The sequence below is a fragment of the Terrapene carolina genome, unplaced genomic scaffold, assembly GCF_002925995.2.
Source record: "Terrapene carolina triunguis isolate 2854851 unplaced genomic scaffold, T_m_triunguis-2.0 Scaffold147, whole genome shotgun sequence".
Taxonomy (NCBI): domain Eukaryota; kingdom Metazoa; phylum Chordata; order Testudines; family Emydidae; genus Terrapene; species Terrapene triunguis.
In genome coordinates this window covers 7897769-7918026 of record NW_020664498.1, presented here as the reverse complement: position 1 = coordinate 7918026, position 20258 = coordinate 7897769, and the positions used below count along the sequence as shown (strand labels likewise).

General features: G+C 52.4%; 1 protein-coding gene across 1 annotated transcript; it reads left to right on the top strand.

Annotated features, from left to right (window-relative positions):
- Positions 1–552: 552 nt before the first annotated feature.
- On the top strand, positions 553–15933 carry LOC112113896 (enoyl-CoA hydratase, mitochondrial). The gene is made up of 8 exons (XM_024210345.3): positions 553–658; positions 7182–7379; positions 9007–9134; positions 9797–9896; positions 11073–11177; positions 13142–13261; positions 15381–15448; positions 15536–15933. Exons 1-8 carry the CDS (start codon positions 571–573, stop codon positions 15599–15601), a joined length of 873 nt encoding a protein of 290 aa, XP_024066113.1. The 5' UTR covers positions 553–570; the 3' UTR covers positions 15602–15933.
- Positions 15934–20258: the final 4325 nt, after the last annotated feature.

Here is a 20258-nt window from a genome sequence, read left to right as displayed (position 1 = left end):
ACCCCCTGCTCAAAGCAGGACCAATTCCAACTAAATCCCTAAATGGCCCCCTCAAGGATTGAACTCACAACCCTAGGTTTAGCGGGCTAATACTCAAACCACTGAGCTATCCCTCCCCCCATTGACCACGGCTCTCCAATCTTCCCCTCCTCTGTACCCACCCACTGCCTCCCAATATTCCCCTGAACCAATCCACGGCCCCCGATCCACCCCACTCCCCTGAACCTGCCCAATTCTCCCCTGAATCTACCCACGGACCCCAGATCCTCCCCACTCTCCCCAACCCACCCACTCCCGCCCAATTCTCCCCCAAACCCACCCATGGCCCCCTGATTCTCCCCCTCTCCTGAGCCTACCTACACCCTCGATCCTCCCCTGAACGTACCCACAGCCCATCATCCCTGCTCCCCTGAACCCACCCACAGCCCCCTGACTCTCCCCCTCCCCATAACCCATCCGCGAGCAGGGGGCGGGGCTATGCCGACGAAGATCTTGGGGACGGGGCAGGGGCGGGGCTCTGGCGATCGGGTGCTGGGGGCGGGGCTCCGGGTCCCGTGGCTCAGCTCCGCCATGGCTGTCGTGCTCCGTGCGCTGCTCTGCCCGGCCCGGGCCCCAGTCCGCCTGCTGCTGCGAGCCCCGGCTCGGCTCAGCTCGGCGGGTGAGCGGCGGCTGCTGGCCGGGGGTACAGTGGGGGGCGGGTGTGCAGGTGCTGGGGGACAGTGCGGGGGCTGGTTGTGGGACCGGGGTGGGGGCTGGGGGACAGTGGGGTGATTTAGTTCCCTGCAGGGTGCTCGGCACACTAGCTCCACGCTCTGGAGCCTGCTGCCCCTGCCCGTCTGGCTCATCGGGCGATCGCTCCCCTCTCTGGCTAGCATTGCCAGTTGTGTGCCGGGTGGTGTGGGGCGCCGCCCTGGGCCTTGATGTGCTCTGCCTGTGTGTGCTCCCCCACCTCGCGGGAGAGGGTCCTGCCCCACAGAACTGGCTCCCTGCACTGCCCCATCCCTCTCTGTCAGCCTGACCCTGCGGCCTGGGGATTCCTGTAGGTCAGTGTGGGGGGCAGTGCTATGCTTTGAGATTGCTGTCTGGAAGTTCATGCAGTGGCCTCAGGCCCAGCCAGTGTGGCCGGCTCTGGAGTTGTTGTCCAAAAGCAGAGGGTAAAGTTCTCCTGACTTGAGCTCTGCTCTATCCAAATGAATCTGGTTCCCCCAGCAGCTCCTGTCTCACTCCCTCACTGCTTGCTGCCCACCCCTGGAGGTGCTGCCCAGGAGCTCAGGGCTGCATTGCACTGTGGGTGGAAGTAATGCCAGAGCTGTGCCCGCTGCCCTGTCTCCCCTCTGAGCTGGCGGAGGAGCTGTCAGTCCTGTTGACTTCTGAGGCACTGTTTGCACCCACCCTGCTTTGTGGGCATGGGGCCTTGTGCACTCATGATAGCACCTCACGGCTATCAGTGCCTCAGTCTGGTTCCAGGGGCTTGCCTGAGGACTGGCCAGGGGCCACCTGGTCATACCCTCTTCCCTCGCCCTGTGCAGACAGCTCCTGCTGCTGATGTGGATGTGTCAAAGGGCATGCCAGCAGGGCTCAGGGTGACAGGAGCCCATATGCGAGGCCTCCACATTCACTTCTTTCTCAATTAATTCAGGGCTTGTGGAAGGGACCGGATGTGCTGCCCTGGAGAAGGAAAACCTGGATCTAAGGTCAGGTTTAGAATGGGCAGCAGGGCAAGCCTTCCCCATGCTGCCCTACAGTGTGCCTCAGGCCAGCTGAGAGGCAAGGTCAGTCTCCAGGCGTGCTGGTAAGGGGACATTGTGATGCTGCTGGTGCTAGGAGCTGGGCTGCCACTCATGTGGGAAACTGAATGGCTGTTGGGAGCTACCCCCAGGTGGGTTCCTACTGGCCATTATTTTGTACCGGGTTCTTTTCTGACACCAGCCTCATAAAATTTACCAGTAGCCTAGGCCCAAATCTCCTCACCCACCATTGCTATGGTGAGGATGATGGAAAAATAAGGGTCTGTTTTAATTGCCGATCAAAAGACTGACCTCTTACAGGCTGGCTTCTGCCAGGCTGCTCTGGCATAGTCGCGGGAATGTTAATTTCAGTTTTGCAGCACTAACTCTAGCTCAGTGTGTTCAGAGCCTTTTACAGATTCCTCCTGCTTCATACTGTTGGTTCTCTGGGCATTTGTTGAATGCTCTGGAGAATAGTTTGTGTTGCTCTGTGAAGCGCAGACAACGTACCCGTCATAGTACAAGGTACATGTGACGACAGCCCCAAATAAAATACAGCGTAAACAAGACAGACACAGAGTAGGCTGAACATAACTTGGGCTATGTCTACACTACACAGCTTTTAGCGACATGGCTGTGTTGTGCCGCTAAAAGGCACGCAGTGTAGCCACTGTTTGTTGGCAGGCGAGAGCTCTCCTGCCGACAAAAAACTTCCACCCCAACGAGTGACGTTAGCATTGTTGGCAGGAGAGCGCTCCTGCCAACTAAGCGCTGTTCACACCCACACTTGTCCTCGACAAAACTTTTGTCTTTCGGGGGTGTATGTTTTTTTTAACACCTCTGACCGACACTAGTTTTGTCTTTCACTTGCCAGTTGCCAGTGTAGACAAAGCCTTAGTGTCATGTGAAATTATTCACTCTTCAGGAGGAGAAGTGAGGCTTCAGGAGAGATTTACACGCAGCGCAGATAGTGGTTTGGCAGATTGAAATAAGGGGAGGGGATGAGAAATGGAACTAAAACAGTCGTGGGAGGAACAGACTGTGCATCCAAGTTGGCATTACTGACCGGGGGAGAGGGCTGATGCAATAGGAGCTGATACGCAGGGCCTTGCATAAAAATATTGCTCACATCTTCTCAACAAACTTTTTTGTTTTTTAATGTTGAGAAAAGAAATTACAGCCAAATTCATTTGATTGCAGCTCTGCTGAGGAGTGTTAGTGAGTGGGTTAGAGTGAAGAGACTTGCTATATTTAGTTTGTGTATATGTATCTGGCAATTCTAGATATTGTAGCTGCTGGATAATCTATTTACACAGCCTCTGTAATATGCCTGGATTGCTTTTCCTCACGTGTATGTGGAAAGTCCTATGGATTGGTTGTTACAAGGAGGAGGGAGAAAAATTGTTGTTCTTAACCTCTGAAGGTAGGACAAGAAGCAATGGGCTTAAATTGCAGCAAAGGAGGTTTAGGCTGGACATTAGGAAAAGCTTCCTAATTGTCAGGGTGGTTAAGCACTGGAATAAATTGCCTAGAGAGGTTGTGGAATCTCCATCATTGAGGATTTTTAAGAGCAGGTTGGACAAACACCTGTCAGGAATGGTCTAGATAATACTTAGCCCTGCCATGAGTGCAGGGGACTGGACTGGAAGACCTCTCAAGGTCCCTTCCAGTTCTATGATTCTATGGATGGGTGTCTGAAGTGTGGGTGCATGTATGATTGGCTCCCATACCTTTCGTACAGGAAATTATTAACGTGATTTTTTTTTTAGGGCAACATTCTTTCAAATCCGACTAATGAAGCAGGATTCAGGCATTGTTCTCTCTCAGTGGAAGGTTCGTGCTGAGCAGCATATTGGAGTTGATGCTCCTGGCGTATTTGAGGGGAGCTGTAGTCTGAGCTGGGTTGGAAACTGGATCTGGTTATGCTTTCTTTTAAACCTGGGGATGCAACCCTTGTGATTTCTCCATGTATTCTTCTCCCCTTTTTTGGTTACTCAAGGTAGATGCTAGCCATCATAATGCTTATTAGGCTAAATAAGTTTTATTGCCCAATAAACATTCTGCAGGACCTGGTGTGTAAACAGGATGTTTGTTCCTTTAAGTGTCTTCCTGCAAATGTCCTCACTTAAGGTCCTACTGGCTGCTGTGGAGGTGACTGTGACCTCACCGGTGGAGGATTATGATGTCAGTTGTGGAGTAAGCGACCAGAACAATTGCAGCCCCTGTGCAGGATAGCACATGGGCAATCATTTCCCCTCCTGTTTGCCATCTGTAAAGTGGCGTGATGATCCTGACCTTCCTTTGAAAAATGCTTTGAGAGCTATGAAAGCTGTGTATGAATTACACTTAGCACCGGTTAGGTGCAATACAGAAATATTGAGAGACGTGTATGTGAAATGCTTTGATTCTGTTTACACAAGATGAGATCTGCTGCTCTTTTATGAGACTTTCCTACTAATGGTGCATATATAGATCAGTTTACTCGATCAGTCCACTTCCATGCAGTTAATTCAGGAATTTGACTTCAAAGGACACCAACTTCAAGGTCAACTTGAAAATCCACCTTGCTGTTGTGCCATCTGTTGTTAAAGTTGTACATAAGGCCCCTGTCCTCCAATATGATGCAGGACTCCTGAACAGAGCCCCTTGTGCAGCGCAACATTCCCATAACTGAAGGATTGATCGGGAAAAAATATTTTCCTCTCTTTTCAGTTGTGCATTATGCATTTGAGAGCACCTTGCAGAGTCAGTTTCACTGGTCTCCTGGCTAGTCAGAGAGGGGAAGACAGCTAATTGGAAAAAGATCCTTATAAAACTCAGCAGAAGAGCGGGAAATCTTTTAGATACTTTTAAATTGGAATTTAAGAATAAAATCCAGATTTATGGTGCCCCTGCACAGAGCATCAGAAAATGATTGGAATTAAAAAAAAACAAAATCGACAGTACCCCTTTAATCAGTGCCTGCAGCCAGGCTCACTGGTGGGTCTGTCATTGGTGGTGCTGCCAAAGGGGTCACAGCTGCTGATGTGATGTAAAGCAGGGTCTGGATAGAAAAATGGATCCTGTCAAGGCCAGCTACAGTGAGGACAGAGCTTGAACCCCATCATTGTCCAGGTTCTCACAAGCCTGGGGAGGCAACTTTCATGAGTTAAAAACCTATGATATGGGCCTTGATTTTCATGCCTGGCTTCCTGATGGCAGGCACCGGCATCTGTATTTAGGCTCCTATGTAAAAGCAGCCTGACTTGCAACATTACTGAGCACCTGTAGCTCGCACTGACTCCAGTTGGACTTGTAAGTACTCAGTAGTTCTGAGATCCAAGCCACTTCATTAGGAGCCTACGTATGGATTTTCAGGTACCTCAATTTGAAAATTTTGCTCTTGATGGTTCCCCCCAATAATCCAAGGAGGCCAAAGAATGGGGCAGCATTTCCCAGGCGGATCTGTCTCCTGCTAGATTCTGCAGCAAAGTCCTAAACCAGTGCTTGGGACAGGGTTGCTATGGCAAAAAGCGTCACAAAATCCCCATTCTGAGGACATGGCAGGTTCAGGTTAAGAGGAGCAGATAGTCTGGGAGATGCCAATCGTACCTGCACACGCACAAAGGAATAAATGTAACCAGAACAATTGAAGGGATTTTTATTCAAGTGCAATGCATTTTATTGGAGGTTCCTGGTTGTGGAGGCTGCACCTTTTAACCCAGAAGTGTCTTGGATTATTGCTGCTTTTCTGGATGTTGTCCTCTGTAGTGTACTTCTACCTTTGAGGGTACATGGTGGAGGGCTTGATTATGCCCCCCTACTAATGGCATGGGAAGAGGATTGAGTTTACACCATCAGCAATTAATTCATCTTTGACTACTAGCGGTAAATATGCCCAATGGCTTTTGATGGGATGTTAGATGGGGTGGGATCTGAGTTACTACAGAGAATTCTTTCCTGGGTGTCTGGCTAGTGAGTCTTGCCCACATGCTCAGGGTTTAGCTGAGCGCCATATTTGGGGTCGGGAAGGAATTTTCCTCCAGGGCAGATTGGCAGAAGCCCTGGGGGTTTTTCGCCTTCCTCTGCAGCGTGGGGCACGAGTCACTTGCTGGAAGATGCTCTGCACCTTGAAATCTTTAAACCATGATTTGAGGACTTCAATGGCTCAGACACAGGTTTGATACAGGAGTGGGTGGGTGAGATTCTGTGGCCTGCGTTGTGCAGGAGGTCAGACTAGATGATCATAATGGTCCCTTCTGACCTTAAAGTCTATGATTCTGCAGAATTTACAATTTCATTTGTCACTTTTTGCTGGACTAGGATCCAGGACTCCTGGGTTCAGTGCCAAGTTCTGCCATTGACTTTTGGTGTGATCTTAGGCTAGTCCTTACCCAGCAAGGCCCATCTATAAAATGGGATAATGGTACAACCCACCTTTGCAAAGTGCCTCTATCCTCTGCTGACAATTGCTAAATAAGAGCTAGGTGTGAATTATTTTAAAGTAGGTTGCTGGCCTTAATGATGATGAACAAAACCTTCCAAATGGGATATCAGATGCAGCCCTATCTGCCTGAGACTGCAGACTCCCCAGTGCCTCTGCTGCTGCCCAGAGCTTTCCGGAGCAGCAGTATAGTGAAATTATCAAGGCTCTGGTTGTTTTGAACCAGCCCCAGCTGTGAAATAGACAAGACTGTGTCAGTGTCACTGCTCCCTGGGGAAACTCTGAACCAAGCACTAGATAATCCGTGGGGAGGGGGCCAACGCCGAAGGCTGAGAGAAGGGACAGAATAATAGAGGTCATCTCTCCCAACCCTCCCCACAACACATGGCTAAGAGGCTTTAGGAGAGGGTACAGTAAGGGAGAGAGTCCTGCAGCAGTCGGGTGGAGAGACACAGAATGCTTCTCCGTTCTAGCAGGTAGGAAAGGTTTTAAAGAGCTGTCAGCCAGAGGCTGAAATAAAATTTGGAGCCACCTAAGGTACAGGGTAGGAGTTCTAGCAGTCTGGGTGTGGGATAGTTGAGCTGCGCACCGGCCATTGCCCTGGAGGACAGGCCCTTACAGCCTGCCCAGCTCCCACAGCCTCTGGCCAGGCTGTGCAGTCCCCAGCTAGCAGGGGCAAGCCCTGTGCATTGTAGAAATGCCAGGGAAAGTAGCAGGTGGGTGCTGACTGTGTGCTCGTAACCACAGGAAGCCAGCCCTATCCTGAGTCGCTCTCAGTGCAGGACACTAGCCAGCAGAGCAGACTTGTGAAGCCCAGAGTCAGCAAGCAACAGAACTGCTCCACACTGATGCAGGGGCGTGGTCACCGGGGGCTCTAGCAGAAGAGCATTGTGGGGTGGCTTTGGCAGAGGAGAAGCAGGTGCTTGCCCTTGCAGGATAGGAGGGGGATCCCAGCCCGCCGGAAAGCAGGTCCATCCCATGCAGTGCCGCTAACTGCTGTAACAATGTGCTGGTGTCCCTTCCCCCGGCAGGCACTCAGTTCCAGTATCTCGTGGTGGAGAAGAAGGGGGCGAAGCAGAATGTAGGAGTGATCCAGCTGAACCGCCCCAAGGCCTTGAATGCCCTCTGCGATGGCCTGATGAACGAGATGAATCAGGCCTTGGACTTCTTTGAGAAGGACCCACATGTGGGAGCCATCGTCATCACTGGCAGCGAGAAAGCCTTCGCAGGTAGGCAGAGAGGGCACCCCGGAGCTCTCTGGGGCGGCTCACTCAGCACGTCCCATAGCGAGGTGGGTGGGCTGGAAGTTGCTTTGCCTTAGTCACCCACTTGCCATTGGTAGGTGGTGGGCTCGCAGGGGCTGCAAAGGCCTCGGGGTGACTGCTGCTGCTTTTAAATGCTATGTCTCCTGGTGAAGAGGATGTGTGAGAACTACGGGAAAACTCTGAGCCCAACTGGGAGCTGCCCTCTGGATGCCCTCCCTTGTGGATGGCAGTGCTAGGGAGCTCTGCTGTTCCTAGCGGGAGCACTTGCAGAGGAAAACGGGGCTTGAGTTTGGGAAGGGGAATCAGTGACTTCTGTCATGGGTCCAGTTTTGGATGGAGGAGCCTCATCCCCACTCCTCTTGGAAAGGGGAGAACCCAGCTGTGTGTGAGAGATGCAAGGCATGAAGCCGCTGATAATTCTGGGGATCCCAAGTGGTTGGCTGCTCCCCCAGAACGTTCAGAGACTTGTGAGCTTTAGAGATGGGAAAGGTCCCTCTTGTACCAGGGACTAGTGAAGGATGCTTCCCAGGGCTGGCCTGGAATACAGAGCTAGGTGGGCTTAACTACATTACTCAGGGCTGTGAAAAATATCATGTCCTGTGCGATGTAATGAGGCTGACCTTCATCCCAGTGTTGACACTGCCAGGTCGATGTGAATATTCTTTAGTTGACCCAGCTGCTGCTTCGCAGAGGTGGATTTACTACAGCGATGGAAGAACCTCTTCAGTCACTGCAGGCAGTGTGTACACCTCAGCGCTGCACAGGTGCAGTAGCAGCGTTTCTAGTGTAGACGTACCCTCAGTGTGTGACCACTTGGATTTTAAATGTCCAAACACTAGAGCTTCCAGCCCTTCCCCTGGGAAAAAAAACAAATCACACCTGAATCATGGCTAGGGTCTGGCTTTGCCACTGAGAACCCAGTGTGAAGCTCCAAGGATAGGGGATTATTTTTAAGGCCAGATGCTATAACCATGTCTTTCAGGCATGCAATGTGACAGGTGCTCTTGTTAAAGAGAAGCTCAACTTAAGCATCACACCTTTGTCTGAGCATATGTTACCTACTGCTCTTCCTACAAGTAACTCCTAAGATCACTGTGTGGAAAAAGTAGAGAAAATATTTCTCTTTTTCAGTGAGGGAGCTCTGAGTGTAGAATCAGTTTCCTGGGTTCCCCAGTGCAGTCTGAGTCCTTTCCCCCATCTATCAGTTTTTCACATAGTAACAGGAGGAAGAAAACTTTTACAAAATAGGACAATTTCTGTGATTTTTTTTTTTTGCAAATCACAAATCTTATGAGGCAGGGGTTGGACCTGAAACTATTTCAAGAGGCCCCTGTAAGTTTTAGACAAACCAATCTAGTGCGGACCACTTACTGATCAAAGGATGTCAGTGAGACAACGTGGGGGAGGTAATATCGTGTATTGGACCAGCCTCTGTTGGTGGGAGAGACAAGCTTTCGAGCTTACACAGAGCTCTTTTTCCTTTCTGCTGAATAACATCTAATATCCTGGGACCAACAGGGCTACAACAAGACATGGCCCAAGGATGGTCATTTCCCAGTTCATCCTGTCTACACAATATTCTCTCTTTCAGCTGGAGCAGATATAAAGGAGATGCAGAACAGAACCTTCCAGGAATGTTACGGGGGCAATTTCCTTGCACACTGGAACAAAGTCGCTCTGGTCCGGAAGCCGGTCATAGCAGCTGTGAATGGATATGCTGTGAGTTTGGGTTTTCCATTCCTTAATCTACCCCTGCAGCCTAGAATGCGTCTTGGTAAATATTGTTGTGTGGTTAACTTCGATGTCATTGTTTCAGCCAGCTCTGGGCAGATCCAAATGTCAGTCTTAACTGGGAATTGTGATAGTCTTAATATACTTTTTATGTAGAGGGCGAATGGAAAATTTTTCTGAGTCAAAGCAGCAGGATAAGCAGCATCCAAACTCCTGCTCCTTCCCTGCAGCTCTGGCTGTGGAGTTTTTTACTCCTGCTTAGCCCAGGAAGCAGCTCTGCCTTCCTCCCTTGACCCCTTGGGGAATGTCCCATCCCTCACCCCCTAGTCCCTCCTGGAAGAGAGGAATGGGCCTTGGAATGCTTTGTACTAAGCTGTTTCTCTTTGGGCTCCTTGAGTGAGTTCTATAGCTCTGTGCTGGTTAGCGCATCAGATGGGAACTTGGAAGAAGTGGGTTCAAGTCCTGGCTCAGCCATATGCTCCTTGGATGATTGTGGGCAAGTGACTTTAGTTCCCCCTCCCCTGCTGTGGATGAATACAGCACAGACTGTGAGGCCTCTGATCCCATGAGACCTAGCTTGACTGCAAGAAACCCTCGTGTGCCGGGTGGCGCTGTGCCAGTTCTAACCCATGCCCCTCTCTCCCCTGAAGCTGGGCGGTGGCTGTGAGCTGGCCATGATGTGCGATATCATCTATGCTGGCGAGAAAGCGCAGTTTGGGCAACCCGAAATCTTGCTGGGAACCATTCCAGGTAACCCCTGTTGAGTACACTCCTGCCTGTGAGCATCTAGGGTGGCCAAGCTCCTTCCCAGCCTTGGCATTGGCTAGTGGTGTTAGGGAAATGAACGCTTTTTAAAAGACACATTGAAAGTTACTGTGAGAGTCCCAGTGACACGTGGTAGATGGAGCATGGAAACTGACCCATTCTGGTCACTCAGATAAAGACATGAGTGCGATCAGTTCAGACCAAGGCATCTCTTATGGGCTTGGTTAGTTCGGAATCTCTAACTACCAGGCTTTCAAATGTTGACAGCCCTCTTGAGGTGTGCAGAGACAAATATCACTGTCTGACAACTTCCTGCTTCACGGTGAAAGCCCGCTCCGATCTCTGGCGTGCGTCTTCCTCCCTTCTTTAAAATGACCACACCAATCTCTGGTCCCATTCCTCCTTCGCTGTTCCTGCTGCTTTTCAATGCTCTGGGCTTGGCAGGTGATTGTTTTTTTCATGTATGTATCTAACACCAGGAATCTGTAGGTCTTGCACCTGCTAGATGTGTTGTCAGGTTACTTTCTTGTCCATTAGACACCCCTCCCATCTCCTCCAAGTTCAGGTGGTGCTATTGTTGGGTCACCTGGAGCCTTGCGTTCAGTAATTAGCCTGATTTACCCTCTGATTTTTGACTGGTAGCTATTGATAGACCTGCATGCCTGTGTCCGAGCACAGGGCAGCTGTCAATCATGTGGTCACTTTAAAGACCCATAAAAAGAAAGGGATTCCTGAGCTTGTCCCTATCTCAGATCCCAGATGCTCAAGAAATGTACTTGTAGCAGGGTCCCGTTGCCTACATCTGTGCAAAGAATAGTTCAAGTGGTTACATACAGAGAGAATGGCAGGCAAGTGTGCCCCATAATTCCATGGGGTGGGGGTATGGGGTATGGTGACATCCTTAAGCCCCAGGGCAAAGCTAGAGCCCTGTGATAAAATAGCAGCAGCAGGTAGAAATGCGCCTGTATCTTACATTGTGTTACATAAGTATCCAACAGCTTGTCTCCCTGCCCACCCCTTCCTCTTCTCCTTGCTGTGCTGCCGCCCCTGTGTGCACAGACCTGACCTGTTGCACGTGTGTGTGATCAGGGTGTGTTTATTTAGGAAATTCCTCCTGACTGACCCTTGCAAGCTAATTGCCGCCTTCCTAATTAACCACAGGATCTGGCGGGACTCAGAGACTCACGAGAGCAGTCGGCAAGTCCCTGGCAATGGAAATGGTCCTAACCGGAGACAGGATCTCTGCTCAGGAAGCTAAAGAAGCAGGTATGGGCACAAGTGTGTACGCCTTCCCGCCAGGCTCCTCCTGTGGCACTGGGTGGGAAGGGAGGGGAGGTTTCCTGTACCCGTGGTGTGGGTGAGAGGGCAATCCATGAGAGCTGCTCAGGCATCATTTCTGGTCTGGATGAGGGTGGGTCTTGGGACTTGCCAGCTGACTGAAGTTGTCACTTCATGCCCTTCTCTGGAACGCATGGCTCCTGGGGAGGGCTCCCCATCTGTAGATGACTGAGACCCTCCTGGCTCTGTGCCTTGGGCATGTGTCAGTTAACTAAACAAGTCAGGGGAGAGTGCATCCTCTGCTGCCAGGCACAACGGGGCCTCACAGCCCTGCGGCGTGCAAATCCATCACTGTTCCTTAAAGCCGGCTGTTCCCTGCTGCATGTGTGGCCCAGCCATCCCTGTAACGCGGAGCAGGAGGTGGCTTCCCAGGCTGCAGACTGGCCAGCACGTGAAGGTGTCCCCTAGGAACATACCTGGATGGAGGCTGCTAGGGGCACATGGCTCTTCTCTCTTACAACTGACTCTTCCACGCTGATCCCGTCTCTGTCGGGCGTTTGCCCAGCCGCTCTCCCTGCGCTCCTAGTGCAGAGGGTCCACTGCCTGGCATCGTTTCTCTTTGCCGTGTCCTGGGATAAACCATTCAGAGAGAAGGGGACATTACTGGGAAGGATTTCCTCCCCCAGGCATTCTCCCTTCACTATGACTCCCCAGATCCTGTGGGGAAGCTGATAGTGATAAATCAGCTCAGGAGCTCTTCAGCCCAACCCAGCAGGCAAGGGGTCCAGACAGGAAGGCAGCTCTTTGCACACCATGGTCCTGAGGGGTGGCCAGATCCCCATCGGGAAGGGATGCAGTCAGCAGCTGATGCTGGGTGGAGGGGACCGCATTGCTCTCCACTGGAACATGGCACTGCGTAGACAGCAGCCCTCTGCCCCGTACCTAGACTAGAAACGGTAACGACCCTCCCCCCATTCCATCTCCCGGGTGGAGTTTGGCCTTTGTCCCCGTAGCTGGGCACATGCTGATTGTCAGCTCCGGATCCGGTGGTTTCATTTGGACTCACTACCGGGAGGTAAAGGGGGAATTGGGAGCAAGGTGCCTGCTGCTGCTCAGTCTGAAGCACAGAGGGAGCTCGTCATGGGGTGGCCTTTGGATGGTGGTATCCCATGGCCTCCGCAGGCTTCACTTGTGCATTTCTCTGCTGCAGGGGGAAGCTCCAAAGTGGGGTGACAGTGGGAGCTTTCTGTGGGCGCTGCAGTGGCATCCCATGGCTCCATGCCAGTGTCTCCCTCAGCTGTGCTCGGTTTAGAAGGAAGAGGAGTTTGCTAACAGGAAACGTACCCTGGGCTCTGACTCCAGCTGGACCCTTTCTGGCTCAGGCCCGTCAGCAATAAAGATCCCACAGCTGGAGCTGACTTGGGGCCAAGACTCCAGCTGCCTTTTGCACAGCCCTGCAAAGCCCACACCTGAGGGCGAGAGGGCTGCGTGGCCAGGCCGAAGCTGCTGGGTTCGAATGCTGCTCCCTGCTCTGCTTCCAGCCCCTTCGCACTGTGGTGCTGGGCACTAGGAAGTGTCCAGCTCAAGTGATGGCAGCCGTGGCTCTGAATACACGTGGGAGTGAGTGTGCGGGGATGGAAGGGGGGGTCATGCACAGTCGTGTCTTAGGCCATGCCCATGCTTTACTCCAGTGAGGCTTTGCGCCATGTACAGAGCCCGCTAACTGACCCGAGGTTCATGCGCTGGGTCTGCTGGATGGCAGCTGCTCTGCGTTACCGGTGTCGGACATTGGACCTTGGGCAAGACTGTCCGATGAGCACCGCTGCTCTGCTCTGTGGCTGGTCAGAGGCTGGGAGTTGTGAACGTGTTCTCGGATGGTGGTGTCTGGGGAGGACACAGGAATGCTGAGTGCCAAGTGCTGACGGTCCAGTAACTTGTCCCCTCCTCTCTAGGCCTGGTCAGCAAAATCTACCCCGTGGAGAAGCTGCTGGAAGAAGCCATCAGCTGTGGGGAGAAGATTGCAGGGAATTCTAAGCTCGTAACAGTAATGGCCAAGGAAGCTGTCAATGCAGGTACAGGCAGTGCTGAGTGATGGCTGAATGTGGGGGTGGGTGCACTGGGCTGATGTGGCCCCACCAGGGCTCAGTGGGAGGCTGAGGTACTTTGGGTCCGTGGCCGTAGAGGGCAGCCTTGCTGAGGAATGGTGTCCCGGAATAGGCACTTGCATGAAAAAAGTAGTACAGTAACTCCTCGCTTAACGTTGTAGTTATGTTCCTGAAAAATGCTACTTTAAGTGAAATGATGTTAAGCGAATCCAATTTCCCCATAAGAATTAATGTAAATGGGGGGGTTAGGTTCCAGGGAATCTTTTTTTCACCAGACAAAAGACTATATTTTATATATATAATATATATATATACACACACATATACACAGTATAAGTTTTAAACAAACAATTTAATACTGTACACAGCGGTGATGATTGTGAAGTTTGGTTGAGGTAGTGAAGTCAGAGGGTGGGATATTTCCCGGGGAATGCCTTAGTGCTGAATGATGAACTAGCACTCGGCTGAGCGCTCAAGGGTTAACATAGTGTTGTTAATGTAGCCTCACACTCTACAAGGCAGCACAAATGGAGGGAGGGGAGACAGCATGGCAGACAGAGACACACACTGTGTGTGAGAGACAGAGAAAGATACTCATTGCCCCTTTAAGTATGCTGACCCCACTCTAAGTACATTGCCTTTTTAAATAGATCAGCAAGTTGAGATAGCAGCTGCTGCCAGCAAGCTCCCTCTGTGCTGAGCCCTGTCATGTGTCACCCCATCTCCATGGAAGTGGGGGGGAGGGGGACACCCTGACATTAGCCCCCCTCTTGCCCCCTCCCCGCACAGCAAGCAGGAGGCTCCCGGGAGCAGCTCCAAGGCAGAGGGCAGGAGCAGCACAGGACAGTGGGGGGAGGGACAGCTGAACTGCCGGCAATTGATAGCCTGCTGGGCAGCTGCCGCACAGGGAACTTAGGGGCGTAGGGAGCTGATAGGGGGGCTGCTGGTCCACCCTGGTTCCAAGCCCCCGTCACCAGCTCCCATGGGCTGCTCTTTCTGCAAGCAGTGGACAAAGCAGGCGACTGCCAAACAACGTTATAAGGGAGCATTGCACAACTTTAAACGAGCATGTTCCCTAATTGATCAGCAACGAAACAACGTTAACCGGGATGACATTAAGTGAGGAGTTACTGTATCACGGTTTCAAGGGCACCTGCACCTTTAACCCCCCTGCATGGCCCACTCTAGGAACGCCCCTCAGGTCGGAGGTCTCTAGGTGTCACCTGTCCCTCGTCTCTCCTATTCCTTGCCTGTGGCACATGGCTGTCTAGCCTCCTGCAGGCTGTAATAGTTTGGTCTCGTTTTGGTTGCTGGGTTAATGTGCGGGGGCTGGGTGGGGTTGGTGGCCTGTGATAGACAGGAGGCCAGACTAGGTGATCTGGGGGGCCCTTCTGGCCTTCAGCTCTGCAGGCTCATGTCTGGCCAATTGCAGTATAATGGTCTGTGAAGATAAGCCTGGGTTCATCAGATCTGCTGGTTGTTCCTAAAACCTTGCAAACGTGGCCCAAGTGCAGCTGCTGCAGTGACGTGTGCGCAGGCAGCCTGGCGTGCTAGCCCAGATTGGGTGACGGCCTGGGGTTAACGGGGACTATGGGCAGGCCAACGTTTACCCCTTCACTGCCAATGCTTTTCACGCAAACATCCAGCTGGCATGCTCATCCGGCCGTCCCAGGTGGCCTGCCCACCTGCCAAAGCCCCAGCCTGCCCCCGGAGATCTCAGACAGTGCAGTCCTGGGTTCATACAAACAGGTGGGGATGGCGGGGAATCGAATGTGCTGTGGCTCCGCAAGAGCGAGGGGTTCTTTGAAACCTCCCTGGTTTAATGTCAGCCGGCTTCGGGTGCAGACTGGGGAGACCCCCTGCCCTGCCACCCAGTAGCTGGTAAAGAAATGTGGAAGGAGGGGAGCAGAGGTCTGGAACGTGCATGATTCTGGCCTTCCCCCAGTGAGGCTGCGGTGGGGCAGTACAAACCCTTTAGGTCTCCTTGGGGGACTCTCCTCTCAGGGAGCGGGCTAGATGTGATCGTTAAACACCCAACCATCCCCTCCGCTTTCACCTGCGTCTGCCACTGGCTCCTCTTTTTCAGCCTTCGAGATGACGCTGACTGAGGGAAATAAAATGGAGAAGAGGCTCTTCCATGCCACCTTTGCTACGGTGAGTATAGGTGCTGCCCCGCGGGCTGCTTGTCTGGAGAGCGACTGTTGTACGGACCATGCCCCTGAGCCCCTCTCTCTCTCTCAGGATGACCGGAAGGAAGGGATGGCAGCCTTTGTGGAGAAGAGAAAGGCAAACTTCACAGACCACTGAATGCCAGCGTGCCTTGTCCTCTCGGAGCTGCTGAGCTGGAGCCTCTGCCTTGATCCCCTTGCAGTGTGGGACTGACAAATAACCATCGCAGCAGGTTGCGCCCAGCAGTAACCAGTACGGGTGCCCAATCCTGTGCCACTGCCCTGGGAGAAAAGGCCCTTTGATTCACAAACGCTACATTACACGGGGTGTTGGGGAAGGAACTGCCGTAGGCTATCCTAACGGTTTGGGCCCTTCCACGTAATCAGGTGATGGGGCGTAGGGAACACGTCTGATCTGAATCTCAAATGACCTGACACTTTTGTTCACGATAAGAAAATCAGAAATGGAGATTGTCGTGTGATCGTTATTAAAGGGCTCCCCTGGCTGAGTTGGCGGCACTGCCCTCGCCAGGGAAGGGCTGGTTCGGACTGCGTGCGACAAACGCTTTGGTGCGCCGGCTCCGAGAGCTGGAGACAAAGGAGGACTCTGGGCTTTGGGTTGGTCACTAAGCAAAACCCCACTGCCCTGGCTGTGCTGTTGTCCTCTCCCCATCTCGGGGACTCGGGGCTCCAGCCTTGGAGGTGCCCTTGGTAAAATGAGTGTAACAGACAATAGGAAACCTCCAACTCAAGGGACATTCTCCGTCCTCAGACTCCTTCCTGCTCTGACGTGGCCCAGCTGAGCAGGAAACTGGCTCCCTCCTCTCCCCTGACTGGGCATGCGGGTCTCTGACAGGGGGCTCTGGAGCCAGATGGGCCCCTCTGCCTGTGAGCTTCTTGTTGCAGTGCTCTCCTACGGGCTGGGGAGCAGTGGCCCGTGTGCTGAAGTGGGTCTGATTCCTAGAGCTGAGTGACCACGAGCTGGTGCCTGGCTTCCAGCTGCTGGCCCCCAGCTCACAGATGGGATGGAAGGGCCGGTGACCTGGCTCACAGAGACGTGCTGAGGTGTTCTTATACAGGACGTAGGAGTAGCCAGGTTGGATCAGAGCAGGGGACTGTTTCATCCCAGGGTCTGTCACCGACAGGAGGAGGTGTTAAGCAAAAAGACCCACTAGTGGGAATAACCCTAGGGGTGTGGCTTCCTGACCCTTCTGTTACTGGTTGGCTCATGTCCTGAAGCACGGGGCTAACCACCAGGATGGCTGCACTGGACGTGCTAACGATATGAGGGGCAGAGTTAAGGATATTTGAGTGAGCTTAATGTAAAATTCTTTGGCTCTTTGAGTTTCTAAAGCTCCAGTGCTATTTTATTACATAGCCCTTTCAGTTACTGTCTCTGCCTGAACAGTTTAACCAAGTTTTTTCCCAGTGGGAATTTCCTTAGTTTTTGTTATACAGTGGAGGACAAATCCTGGTGCCGTTGCTGCAGGGAAGTATTGATCCTCTGCCAGGTGGGTACATAGCAGCTTATTGGTGTATCTCTGTCTCCAGTTCACTCTAACTGCCCCATCAGCTGCCTTATGGGCATTCAGCCCACCCCTTTGATAGTGGCCTGTTAGGAGTCTGTCACCCCAGCAAGTTCTGCTAGGGACTCCACCACATCCCTGGGGATTGTGGGGTGATGAGGCTCCATCCATATCCTGACCCCAACAAGTGCAATGCCTTCTAAGCCCCACCAGATTTCTGCTGTGGCTATCCGATCATGGCTGCCCTAGCAGGTCTCCTGCCCTTGTTACCAGTGGGTAGCGCTGCACTGTGCTAGCTAGGACAGGCGTGAGTGTTTTACCACACAGTGGTGCGCAAACTGGAGGGTGTGCTCTCCTGGGGGACAGGAGGGGGGGGGGTGAAAAGAAACTGGGATCTCGCAGGACCCACTGCCATAATAGCAGGAGCGGGATAAAAATAGAGTGGGCATTGCAGAGCGGGATTAAAAAAATAGTCCTCCCACACCACAACCAACATGAATGCCCTGGCCAGCAGCCGTCAGTCTCCAGCCACCCAGCTCTGAAGGCAATGCCGCCGCCAGCAGCAGCACAGAAGTAAGGGATTACTTCAGATTACAAATAATGGTGGAGGTCATGACAAATTCCATGAGCGGTAAGGGGGATGCCACTGGAAAAGTTTTTGCACCACTGCTCTAACACCAGGGTTAGATGTCCTCGTGGGAAGAATAGTGGAGCCCTGTGCACACTGCAGCTTTTGGCAGCAGTGCTACAGTGGTGGTGATCACAGCTGTAAGTGTGCTAGTGTAGAGACAGTCAGTGGTGCCAGATCAGCTGTGATTATTTGACAAGGGTTTTCTGACTGCCAGTCCAGGAGGACCAACCTGGGATCTGAGAGGAACTGTTGCCTTCCATCTTCTGTGATTTTGTGCTGCTTTATCCCCTGTCTGAAGGAGGCCTGGGAGGGCTTGTAAAGGGATTTTCTGGTTGAGTTTTGCTGTAGACATTCATGTCTTGTTGACCATTGAAGACTGTGGATAATTGCAGACCTGGTAGGTTTATGACATCAGAGACACTTGTGCAATATTTTAGTGGGAGTTAATATACTATTCCAGGTCTAATACAACCCTCGTTACCATAGTGCCTTCCAGAAGTGCATTAAGCAACACGACTATTGGCATTTGTTACCCGTGATTTTCTCCCTATGGGGAAAATTACATGAGATTTTAAGGACTCTGTTTTTTTTTTGTTTTTTTTTTTAATTGAAGCTGGGTCAAAAAAAACATGCTGAGGACTATCGCGGCAGTTCTGTGGGCTGCCACTAGGTGGGGCACAGAACTCTCTATTGGGATTCCATTGGTCCTGGCCCCTTATAACTGGGTAAGAAACAACTGAGGCTTCTAGCTTTGTGTTAACTAAAGTAAATGAGCAAAATCATAAAATTGAAGACATGCAAACAAATCAGATTAACGAAGCAGGTGAGTCTCAAGTAATCCATCTAATCTAATTATCAAATTGGTGAAACCGTATACAATAAACCACCAATCCTTTATAAGCGCTATGTAATGGGCTGTCTCCCTCCACTACTAAAACTGGGGAAAAGAGAACAAACCCCAAAGACTTCGGCAGGGGGGCTGTTGTAACTCTTGCATGTTGTGGGACTCCGGTGGCGAGACGGCAGGGTGCAGGGAGCAAGGCCTCTATCAGGCTGGAGACCAGTGTAGCCAGAAGCAAGCGATGGCTGGAGGCCAACAGCCAGAAAGCCGTGGCTGTTGCTTTCCCTTTGGTTTGTGGGGATGGCGGCCTGGCCCTCGGAACTCCTCAGGAACGATTTGTTGCCTTATAGTGGCCTGGCCTAACGCGGGTTGATTAGGTCACCTTAATGCAAACAATGAATCTCCCCCTTGAAGTAATTTTGGGCTCAGAAAATCCACACATTTGCAGCTGATCCCCATGGGGTTTGAGGCATTTGAGATCCAGGGTCAGTTCGCAGACATGGTCACAACCACCCTCCGACAGTCCCGTCTGAAAGTGCAAAGCTAACAAAGAGTTGAAATCACAGAAAAATACCTGGCCCCTGCTCAGCACTGCACATATCATTGGGACAGACAACAGCGGGGAGAACACGAGCTCTCCAGGCCTCGGCAGAGCTGGCCAGTGAGCAGTACAAAAACAAATCTGTTTGGGGGAACAGACCTCCACAGGCAGCTGGGAACTAGCTGAGCACAGTGTGAGGGAAAGTGCTTTGTTTCCTCCCAGCGCCTGCAGGCTGGGGTCTGAGCCGTAATCTCCCCACACCTGTGCACTTTTAGTATCCCAGGAGCACCAGCTGGGACCAGGGCTCCCTGTGTGAGGCACTGTTCAGGCAGCCGTGAAACAGCGTCCTGGTCCCAAAGAGCTTGCAGACTCCTAGGCAAGGCAGATGCAGGGACTGCTGCTGTCCCCCATGCACAGCTGGGAACTGAGGCCCAGGGCGAGACAGTGACTTGGCCAAGGTTGCCTGGAGAGGTGGTGGCAGAGTGGGGGCCTAGAGCTCAGCTCTCTCATGTGCAGGGCCACCGCTCTGCTCCCCAACCCACCCTCTCCTATGTGTGCTGGCTTCCCCCCCATGCTTCAGCATCTGACGCCTGCACTGGAGCCATCAGAGCAGCTTCAAAGCCGTCTTCCGGTGCACTGCCACCGGTCCTGTCTATTCCACAGGGCAGAGATTCTTGGCAGCTCAGGATACTCCAGTGGAACACGGGTGAAGTCCTGCCCTGCTGCTGTCCTCAAAGGTCCCCTTAGGCAGGAGCTGGCACCTCGTGTGTCTAGGCGGTGCTCGCAGGCTCACGGTATGCTGGGGCTACACTCAGCCTGCTCCTGCCTGGCCTGCGGCTGCTGGTTCTTTCCCCTTTGTGCACAGCTCTCCTATCGGAGCACCCGCGCCCCCTTCCAGCAGCGCGGATTGCCTCTGCTGCCTTGCAAGTCACCTCCTGCAGTTACTGGAGTGTGAATTGGATCTAGGAAGGGCCAAACTCAACTCCACTGACTCAGTGGGGTTTTGCGGGAGAGGAATTGGGCCACTTGGGTCGATGTGACGTTCTCCGCAGCGTTGCCAACTCTTGTGATTTCAGGTCGAGTCTCGTGCGCGGTGTTTTTTCTCAAGCTCCCGGATGCTTGTGATGAGCTGGGACTCTCGGTGGGCGTTGAAAACACAGTGCTGCTAGTGGCAGAGAAAAGCTTGAAACTGATTTGAGTGCGTGAGCTGCAGGCCCCTGAGCTGGCAGCCAAATACAACTAACCCCACCTGTATTT

What these genes read in the sequence shown, in the direction of transcription:
- LOC112113896 (XM_024210345.3), top strand. Translation starts at nt 571, where the DNA reads ATGGCTGTCGTGCTCCGTGCGCTGCTCTGCCCGGCCCGGGCCCCAGTC. An exon ending in TCAGGAAGCTAAAGAAGCAG is followed by an intron (nt 11,178 to 13,141) that starts GTATGGGCACAA and finishes CCTCCTCTCTAG; the next exon opens with GCCTGGTCAGCAAAATCTAC. An exon ending in CAAGGAAGCTGTCAATGCAG is followed by an intron (nt 13,262 to 15,380) that starts GTACAGGCAGTG and finishes CCTCTTTTTCAG; the next exon opens with CCTTCGAGATGACGCTGACT.